This window comes from Aethalodelphis obliquidens, unplaced genomic scaffold, assembly GCF_003676395.1.
Source record: "Aethalodelphis obliquidens isolate GAN/ISIS:26980383/991018 unplaced genomic scaffold, ASM367639v1 scaffold18, whole genome shotgun sequence".
In the NCBI taxonomy this organism is placed as follows: domain Eukaryota; kingdom Metazoa; phylum Chordata; class Mammalia; order Artiodactyla; family Delphinidae; genus Aethalodelphis; species Aethalodelphis obliquidens.
The window spans coordinates 13,290,987-13,300,556 of NW_020837962.1; the positions used below are offsets into that span (position 1 = coordinate 13,290,987).

The 9,570-nt window shown below is 51.6% G+C and overlaps 1 protein-coding gene across 2 annotated transcripts; it reads right to left on the reverse strand.

Moving 5' to 3' along the window:
• Nucleotides 1–1,161: 1,161 nt before the first annotated feature.
• On the reverse strand, nt 1,162–4,638 carry NME4 (NME/NM23 nucleoside diphosphate kinase 4). 2 transcript variants are annotated; one of them, XM_027118024.1, is made up of 5 exons: nt 4,462–4,633; nt 2,707–2,840; nt 2,333–2,434; nt 2,123–2,235; nt 1,162–1,598 (listed from the first exon to the last, which is right to left on the reverse strand). In XM_027118024.1, the coding sequence occupies exons 1-5, from the start codon at nt 4,550–4,552 to the stop codon at nt 1,475–1,477; spliced, it is 564 nt and encodes a 187-aa protein (XP_026973825.1). In that variant the 5' UTR covers nt 4,553–4,633; the 3' UTR covers nt 1,162–1,474. The 2 variants fall into 2 exon arrangements, with proteins under 2 accessions (XP_026973825.1, XP_026973823.1); XM_027118022.1 differs by having other exon boundaries at nt 1,408–1,710; nt 4,462–4,638.
• Nucleotides 4,639–9,570: the final 4,932 nt, after the last annotated feature.

Genomic DNA, 9,570 nt, shown 5'->3' on the forward strand with positions numbered 1-9,570 from the left:
CGCCCCTCTCGGGACGCTCCGCCTCCGCGTGCTCTCGCTCCTCCCAGGAAGCCCCGCCTCCGCGTCCCCTCGCTCCTCCAGGACGCTCCAACCACCCCGGCCCTCCCTCTTCCCAGGACTACCGGGTCCTTCCCGGCCCTCCCCCCGCTTCTCCCAGGACGTCCGGCCGCATGGCCGCGCGGCCTGCTGGGACTGGAAGTCACTCTGGGCGCCAAGGTGTGCGCAGGCGCAGTGCGGCGGGCAGGTTCTCGCGGCGGAGGCGCGGTGAACGCGGATGGGAGCTGTCCGCTTTCCCGACTGCTTTTCACAAGGCTGGGCGTCAGTGCCGGGGTCGGAGCCGGCCGGACAAAGGGGACACTCGGTTCCTGGGCTAAGGTGGAGCTCGCGGGCCGGCCCAGGGCCCCTCGGCTTCCCTCACCGCCCTGGGCCCTGCTGTGCATTTAAAACACCTGGTCGGACTCGCCCAGCATTTAAAGTTCCTCGCCTCCTGGACACTTCCCTTTCCTGTTGCAAAAGTGTGACGTAGAAGAGGGAAGGAGAGTAGAGCCCAGAAAAGCCATGGGAAACAAGGAAGGCCCTTCTCTCGAATGGCCAGTCCCAGGGTTGGCTCCCAACACGACCCTCTCGCGGCCAGTAAAGTCAGTACACTTCATCCGTGCCCTCATGTGTAGGCACAGAGAGCAACCAAAGCCGGGAATCCGGGACCAGCGCTTCCGTCGGCAAGACGTCAAATTTGAGTGAGGACCAAGTCGGCCTCAGCAGGTGTAATGATGTGTGGTGTCCAGTACCTGTGACAAGTGACCGGGGACACACCTGAGGACCAGGCGTAAGTGTGTAGTGTCAGTGTGGTCACCAGCCTTTCTGCCCTGGGGGCGGCTTCAGTTCCCTGCCTACCCCTTCCTGCAACCCTCCAGTCCTGCCTAGGGCTCCTCCTTCAGGGAGAGCACTAGCTCAGGAGCTCAGCTTGGATTCCCCAGATTTCAGGCTGGAGATCTCTGGACCTCTGCCTGTCTCATACATTCAACAAAGTTATTGATTCCCTCCTGGTGTGTGAGAGATGGTAAGCTTCATTTCTACTTTCAGGCTGCTTACAACTTTGCATAAAGGCCTCATCCTTACCTCAGAGATGGCAGAGGCTGTAATGAGCACTCCACCCCCACGCACAGCACAGTGAATTTTAATGTCCCCACTCTGGGGGAAGGGAGGTCACACTACCAGCTTTTGGAGGCACCCCAAAGCTTGTCTGGCACTTTGGTACAGAAAGGATTTTGTCCAATCTCTTGCTTGCTTCGGATAATACTAAAAGGCACATAAAGTTGGTGGCTCAACCCCTCTGGGCTGGGGTGGGGCAGCAGGTGGACAGGCGGGTGGGTCTGGGACAGATGGGCAGAGCATGGGTGTGGGCTCAAGGTCTTGTCGACAGAGGTAGTTGGTCCTGGGTGGATGCTGGGGTGACCGAGGGCACCCTGAGTGCTCAGGCTGGATAGATGCTGCTGTGGTGGCCTTCGTCTGCCCAGTCCACCAGCTCACTGCTCTGGAACCACAGCTGGATCTCCCTCTGGGCCCCCTCCACGGAGTCGCTGGCGTGGATGACATTCCTGTGCCAGGTGGCAGAGGTAGGACACAGGCTTCAGTGTGCACCTTGGGGGTCCCAGGGACAGTCTGCTGCGTGCACCTTGGGGGTCCCAGGGACAGTCTGCTGATCCCCTACTGTCGAGGGGAGCAAGCGGGGTGATTGTACAGAGGTGAAAGGAAGAACAGGGGAGCTGCAAAACTGGATTACAGCCTGATCTCAGCTTCTTACCCACAACCTCATCTGTCCCGTGCTAACCCCCGGGGTGTCTGGCGATAAAGTGAGGTGACAGACAACGATGGCAGAACACATATAAAACACCCACGGAATGCTTTATCTTCTCCTGTGTGCATGAAAGGGTTTTTTAAAAAACTGCACTAGCAAACGTTAGGTGTGATGTGCCATCAGTAAAAGTCTCCTCTGGCTTTACTTTCCCCTGAGCAAGAAGCCCAGGTCTGGTGGATCTGCCTTAGCAGCAAGCCGCCACCCCAAGCCCCTAGTGAGCTGGCCCTCAGCTCCAAGTGGCCGAGTGTGTTAGGGCCCCCATACCTGCTGATGTGGATGCTGAAGTCTCCCCGGATGGTGCCAGGGGCAGCCTCAGCCGAGTTGGTGTGTCCTATCATAGCCCTCGAGGTGCAAACCACATTGGGGCCTTCCCAGACCTGCAGCACAGAGATAAAGGAGGTGGGGAGAGGTGGGTATCACCAAGGGCTCAGTCCAGGACCCTCCACCCCTCCCACCACCCCTGCCCCGCTGTACCATGGCCACCACCGGACCGGAGCTCATGTAGCTGATGAGGGCTGGGTAGAAGGGCTTCCTCTGCAGGTCGTGGTAGTGCTCGGCAAGGATGCTCTCTGGTGCCTGGTGCATTGGGGGAAGGAGGTGAGAGGAGGCCCTGGAGAGGGAGCCCCACCAGGCACTGGGACAGTGACATGGTGTACTGATCACAGGGCCCTTTGCAGACGACACCTACATGGGGCAGCACTCCAGCCACAAAAGCACAAGGCAGACACCTCCCCACCCCTCCCCTTCTACTGCCAACACCAGGATGTCTTCCTGACGCAGGGCTGAGATGTGAGAAGCCCCCCATCCCAGTCCCCTCAGGGACACCCACAGGCCAAGAGCCCTGGTACCTGCAGCATCTTCATCCCCACCAGCTTGAAGCCCCTCCTCTCAAAGCGCTGGATCACATCCCCAACCAGCCTCCGCTGCACCCCGTCTGGCTTCACCGCAACCAGGGTCCGCTCCAGGGTCCAGGAGGGTCCTCCTTTAGAAGAGGGGGGTTCGGGGCTGCCGAGGCCTCACCCTTTCATGTCTCCCGGACCTGGGTTCCCCTGCCAGGACCCAGGGGTCACCTGGACTTCAGAGTGTCTGCCTCAGGCAGAGCAGCTCTGGAGGGGAGAAGTGTGGTGTCCACAGCCAGGACTGTCTAGCATGGTGCTACCCCTTGGGACAAGCAGCACAGGGGGTCCCTGGGGACTTCAGCCTGTCAGAGGGGCCATGGGCCCTCCCAGGCAGTGGCAGAAGCTGCCCATGATAGAGCTGAGTCCCCTGAAAAGGCATCTATCTTAGACAGCCTGGAGGCCTAGGGAGGCACAGTCCAGCTCAGAGGCCACCTGGAGGCCCAAAGATGCCACACTGGAAAGAAAGTACAAGTCTTGGCCTGATTTTCACTCTTGTCCTTTGTGGCGCTAGCACAATGTCTGAACCCCCAACCTGCCACATCAGGAAGGAACTACCACCCATCTTCTGGGTCTCAGGTGAAGGAATGGCAGGGGACCAGGGAGACAGAAGTGCACTTTCCCCACTGGCTGGGCCACAGACAGCAGGACAAAGGGACCTGGGGATTGAGGAGAAAGGTGGAGGGGTTCCTGTCTGCAGGTGGGGAGAGTTGAGAGGGCTCCTCCCCTCACACCTTCGTTGGCCAGGCTGCTGTGGGGTTCCAGGGTGGGATGCTTCCAGACCTAAAGTCAACACTGCCACAGTCTTCCCCCTCCTGGGGAGACACTGCCCGGAAGACCCCCCAGCATCGTCACCCTCCTACAGCCCCAGGCCACTTCCAGAGTTATGCTGACCCTCAGCATTGGGTCCAGGGTCAAGTGTACTTTTGAGAGGAGCCCAGACCCTGGATGTCCAGCTAATTCCTGCAAAGAGGGAGGAGAAAACTGGAGGAGCGATGAGACATAGGGTCCAGGAGGGCCAGTGTCCCTGGAGGCATCTGCAGCTGCCTTCCCATCCCCAGGAGGAAAATAAACCAAAGTTGTGCAGGGCCTGGAGAGCAGACAGTGGGTTCCCACCACATCCCTTCAATGAACCGCGCTGGAGAAGTCCCCCCATCCTTATTGCGTCCCCCAAGCCCAGTGCCTGGGGGCCCTGCTGCCAGCTGGCTTGTGCCTCAGCCGGTGGCAGTTCACTCTTGCCAGCATTTGGAACGCCAGGACATCTGCTGCTCAGGAAGAGCCTGAGGGTCAGCAGCTAGGGCAGAGGTCCCTGTGGATACCAGCGGGCAGGGATAGGCCAGAGGGAAAAACGCCCCAGGACGGCAGTGTTCATCTGATGAGAATGACCCCTCTCAGGAGCCCCGAGTCCGCTGCAAAGTGTGGCCCCCAGGCTTCTGGCTTCCTCCTGCCCTGGAACGCTGGGGACCCCCTGCCCTGAGCACGGTGAGGAGGTGAGCGGGGGCGTGGGGGGCTGGGTGGGAGTGAGCGGTGGTGGGGGGGGTGCGTGCAGGGCCCCAGCCCGGCGAGAACCCGACGGTCGCGCAGCTCCAGCCGGCCAGTCCCGAGGCCTCAAGCCCCCTGCGCCAGGGCCCGCACGTGCGCCAGCAGAGGCCTGCGGCGCCTCAGCCCGCCCCACCTCGCGCATGGCCGCCGGGTGGGCGGACTCACCAGAGCTGGAGCGCGCAAGCAGGCTGGCGACCGGGGCCCGCGTGCGGCACATCAGCCCCCGCAGCGCCGCGCGCGCGGAGAGACCGCGCATGACTCCCTGCCCGCGAGTGCTGTCTGAGAGCGCAAGAGAGAGGCCCGGGGATGGAGGGGGAGGGGCAGAGGGAAGTGCGAGGGAGGAGGGTGGAGGGAGAAAAGGAACCTGGGGAAGGGTTGGAGGGACAGAGGGAAGCGGGAGGAGGGAAGGGGAGGGAGGTGGAGGGGCAGAGGGAGAAAAGGAACCCGGGGAACGGGCAGCGGGAGAAAGGTAGGAGGGAGGGAGGGGAAGGGGGAGAGGAGGAGGGGTGGAGGGAGGGAAAGCGGCGCAAGGCCCCCATGGCCTCTACCCTCGCGGCCCCACACCGACCCTGATTCACTCAGGCGGCCTAAGGAAGTATTTAATGTCAATTTCTGTTAAAATGAGAAGAAAAAAACAACAATGATGATGAACACAGCATGGATTGTATTCGTCTTTATACGAACACAGTCCTTAAGTATCAGTTTGAGTTCATGCAAGTCCTCCTGCGCCTGTCTTGGGCTGCACCCCGCCCTAGCAGGAGGACCTGCTTCTGGGGGGCGGGGGGTGTCCTCCCACCTGAGTCTCCCTCGGAAATTACACCCTGCATCAGGGGAGGGTGGACCTGGATGGTCAGGCAAGGTCAGGCAGGACATCTCTGCATTTGGATGGGGAAAATCCCACCTTTATTCTCAAGTGGACATGTAACTGCATTCCTCTAACTGAAGGAATTTAGCTTCCACTGAAACCCTTACGGTGCCTGTGACTTTATCGCAAGCAGAAATCACAGATATTCTCATTTACTATATTGTTCCAGTTGAGAAGATGGCGCAGTACTGTTTGAAATATGAGATCAGCTGCAAGATCTTATGTAATGAGTTTTCGTTTTCTTTTTGTTTTAATTTTATTTATTTATTTTTGGCTGTGTTGGGTCTTCGTTGCTGTGCGCGGGCTTTCTCTAGATGCGATGAGCGGGGGCTACTCTTCGTTGGGGTGCACAGGCTTCTGAATGTGTTGGCTTCTCTTGTTGCGGAGCCCAGGCTCTAGGCCCACGGGCTAAGTTGCTCCGTGGCATGTGGGATCTTCCCGGACCAGGGCTCAAACCCATGCCCCCTGCATTGGCAGGCGGATTCTTTTCTTTTTTTTCTTTTTTTTAATTTATTTTATTTTTGGCTGCGTTGGATGTTGCTACACGCGGGCTTTCTCTAGTTGCGGGAAGTGGGGGCTAGTCTTCATTACAATGTGTGGGCTTCTCATTGCGGTGACTTCTCTTGTTGCGGAGCCCGGGCGGGCTCTAGGCGCGCGGGCTTCAATAGTTGTAGCACACAGGCTTCAGTAGTTGTGGCTCACAGGCTCTAGAGTGCAGGCTCACTAGTTGTGGCGCACGGGCTTTGTTTCTCCGTGGCATGTAGAATCCTCCCAGACCAGGGCTCGAACCCACGTCCCCTGCATTGGCAGGTGGATTCTTAACCACTGCACCACCAGGGAAGTCCTGTAATGAGTTTTTCAAAAAGCATATATACTTCTTTATGCTGTTGTGGATGGAATTGTTTTCTTAATTTCATTTTCAGTTGTTCATTACAAGCATATAAAAATACAATTGAGTTTTGTATGTGGATCTTGTATCCGGAGACTTTGGTGAACTCATTTATTAATTCTAACACTTTTTTAGTGGATTCCTCAGGATTTTGTACATACAAGGTTATGTCATACAGGAATAGAGATAGTTTGACTTTTTCCTTCCCAATCTGGATGTCTTTTTTTTTTCATTTTATTAATCAATTGCTTGGCTAGAATCTTCAGTACAATGTTAAATACAAGTGACCTTCTTTTTCCACTGTCTTAAGACGGGAGATTAGATTATTGTTTTGAAATATTTTTTTCTTTCTTAGTATAGACATTTACAGCTATAAATTTCCCTCTAAACACTGCACTAACCATATTCCATAAGTTTTGATGTGTCTTCATTTTCTTTCATCTCAAAGTATTTTCTGATTTCCCTTTTGATTTCGTATACTCTAAAAACTACAAATCATTGTTGAAAGAAATTACAGAAAATCTAAATAAATGACAAAACATCCCACATTCATGGATTGGAAGACTTAACATGTTAATATGTCAATGCTCCTCAAACTGATCTACAGATTCAACTCAATCCCTGTCAAAATCCTGACTTCTTTGTAAAAATTGGTAAGTTGATTCTCAAATTCAGTGGGTTTGCCAGAGACCCGGAATAACCAGAAACTCCTGAAAAAGAACAAAGCAGGAGAGCTCACACTTCCTGATTTCAAACTTATCACAAAACAATAAAAATCAAGTCAGTGTGGTACCAGCACAAGGATAGACATATAGACCAATGGAATAGAATTGAGAGTCCAGAAATAAAACCATACCTCTGTAGTCAACTGATTTTGGTGAGGAAGCCAAGATCATTCAATGAGAGACAGAATAGTCTTTTCAACAAGTGGTGTTGCAGTAGCCAAGACATGGAAACAACCTAAATGTCCATCAACAGATAAATAAGTAAAGAAGATGTGATACACATATACAATGGAATATAACTCAGCCATAAAAAAGAATGAAATAAAAAAAAAGAATGAAATAATGCCATTTACAGCAACATGGATGGACCTAGTGATTATCATATTAAGTGAAGTAAGTCAGAAAAAGAAAGACAAATACCATATGATATCACTTATATGTGGGATCTAAAATATGACACAAATTAACTTATCTACGGGACTTCTCTGGTAGTCCTGTGGTTAGGACTCTGTGCTCCCAATTCAGGGGGCTCAGGTTCGATCCCTGGTCAGGGAATCAGATCCTGCATGCCACAACTAAGACCCAGTGCAGCCAAATAAATAATTTTTTTTAAAAAAAAGACATGCACCACAATGTTCATTGCAGCACTATTTACAATAGCCGGGACATGGAACCAACCTAAATGTCCATTGACAGTTGAATGAATAAAGAAGATGTGGCACATATATACAATGGAATATTACTTAGCCATAAAAAGGAATGAAACAGTTATTTGTAGTGAGGTGGATGGACCTAGAGCCTGTCATACAGAGTAAAGTAAGTCAGAAAGAGAAAAACAAGTACCGTATGCTAACGCATATATATGGAATCTAAAAAAAAAAAAAAAAGGTACTGATGAACCTAGTTGCAGGGCAGGAATAAAGAGGTAAACATGGAGAATGGACTTGATGACGTGAGGTGGGAGGGCGAAGCTGGGGCGAAGTGAGAGTAGCATTGGCGTATATACACTACCAAATGTGAAACAGTTGGCTGGTGGGAAGCAGCAGCATAGCACAGGGAGACTGGCTTGGTGCTTTGTGATGACCTAGAGGGGTGGGATAGGGAGGGTGGGAGGGAGGCTCAAGAGGGACAGGATGTGGGCACATGTGTATGCATATGGCTGATTTGCTTTGTTGTGCAACAGAAACTAACACGGTATTGTCAAGCAATTATACTCCAATAAAAATGTATTTAAAAAAGTATCATTTAAAAAAATTAACTTATCTATGAAACAGAAGCAGACTCACTGAACAGACTTGTGGTTGCCAAGTGGGAGGAGGGTGGAGAAGGGATGGATTGGAAGTTTGGGATTAGCACATGCAAACTATTATGTATGCAATGCATAAACAACAAGATCTTATTGCATAGCACAGGAAACTATATTCAATATCCTGTGATAAACCATAATGGAAAAGAATATGAGAAAGAATATATAACTGAATCACTTTTTTTTTTTACATCTTTATTGGAGTATAATTGCTTTACAATATAACTGAATCACTTTGATTCAGCACTGAAAAGATGCTCAACATCATTAGTCATCAGGGAAATGCAAATCAAAACCCTGAGAGACAACTTTATACCCGCTATCATGGCTAGAACCAAAAGGTCAGATAATAACCTGTGTTGGTGAGGATGTGGAAAAATTGGAACCCTCCTACATTACTGATGGAAATGTAAAATAATGCAGCCACTTTGGGAAATAGTCTGGCAATTTCTCAAATGATTAAAAATCGAATCATATGACTCAGAAATTCTACTTCTAGGTATATACCCAAAAGAAATGAAAGTACATGTCCACAAAAACTGGTACACAAATTTTCACAGCAGCATTATTTATAGTAGCCAAAGGGTGGAAATAACCCAAGTGTCCATCAGTTGATGAATAGATAAACAAAATGTGGTCAGTCCATGCAGTGGAATAGTATTCGGCCATAAAAGGAAGGAAATACTGACACATGCTGTAACCTGAATGAACTTTTTTTTCCCCTAACCACTCGACCGCAAGGGAATTCCCTTGAAGGAACCTTGGAAACATTATGCTGAGTGAAAGAATTCAGTCACAAAAGGCCACATATTGTATGATTCCATTCATGTGAAAGTACAGAATAGGGAAGTATACAGAGACAGAAAGTAGTATTAGTGGTTGCTTAGGGCTGGGGGTGGGGAGTGGTGGGGGAATGGGAGGGTGATAGCTAAACGGTATGGAGCTTCTTTTTTCTTAATATTTATTTTATTTTATTTTGGGCTGCTTCAGGTCTTAGTTGCGGCACACAGGATCTTCTCTGCGGCATGCGGGCCCTCTAGTTGAGGCATGAGGGCTTAGTTGCTGCAGCATGTGGGATCTTAGTTCCTCGACCAGGGATTGAACCCGCATCCCCTGCATTGGAAGGTGGATTCTTAACCACTGGACCACCAGGGAAGTCCCTGGAGCTTCTTTTTAGGAGATGAAAATGTTCTAAAATTGACTGTGGTGATGGTTACACATATGTGTGAGTACACCAAAAATCATTGAATTGTAAATTTTATTTCATTTTATTTATTTATTTATTTTTTGCGGTACGTGGGCCTCTCTCTGTTGTGGCCTCTCCCGTTACGGAGCACAGGCTCCGGACGCACAGGCCCAGTGGCCATGGCTCACGGGCCCAGCAGCTCCGTGGCATGTGGGATCCTCCTGGACTGGAGCACGAACCCGTGTCCGCTGCATCGGCAGGCGGACTCTCAACCACTGCGCCACCAGGGAAGCCCCTGAATTG

What these genes read in the sequence shown, in the direction of transcription:
- NME4 (XM_027118022.1), bottom strand. Translation starts at nt 4,552, where the DNA reads ATGCGCGGTCTCTCCGCGCGCGCGGCGCTGCGGGGGCTGATGTGCCGC. An exon ending in GCTTGCGCGCTCCAGCTCTG is followed by an intron (nt 2,841 to 4,461) that starts GTGAGTCCGCCC and finishes CCTCTTCTAAAG; the next exon opens with GAGGACCCTCCTGGACCCTG. An exon ending in CCGGTCCGGTGGTGGCCATG is followed by an intron (nt 2,236 to 2,332) that starts GTACAGCGGGGC and finishes TCTGTGCTGCAG; the next exon opens with GTCTGGGAAGGCCCCAATGT.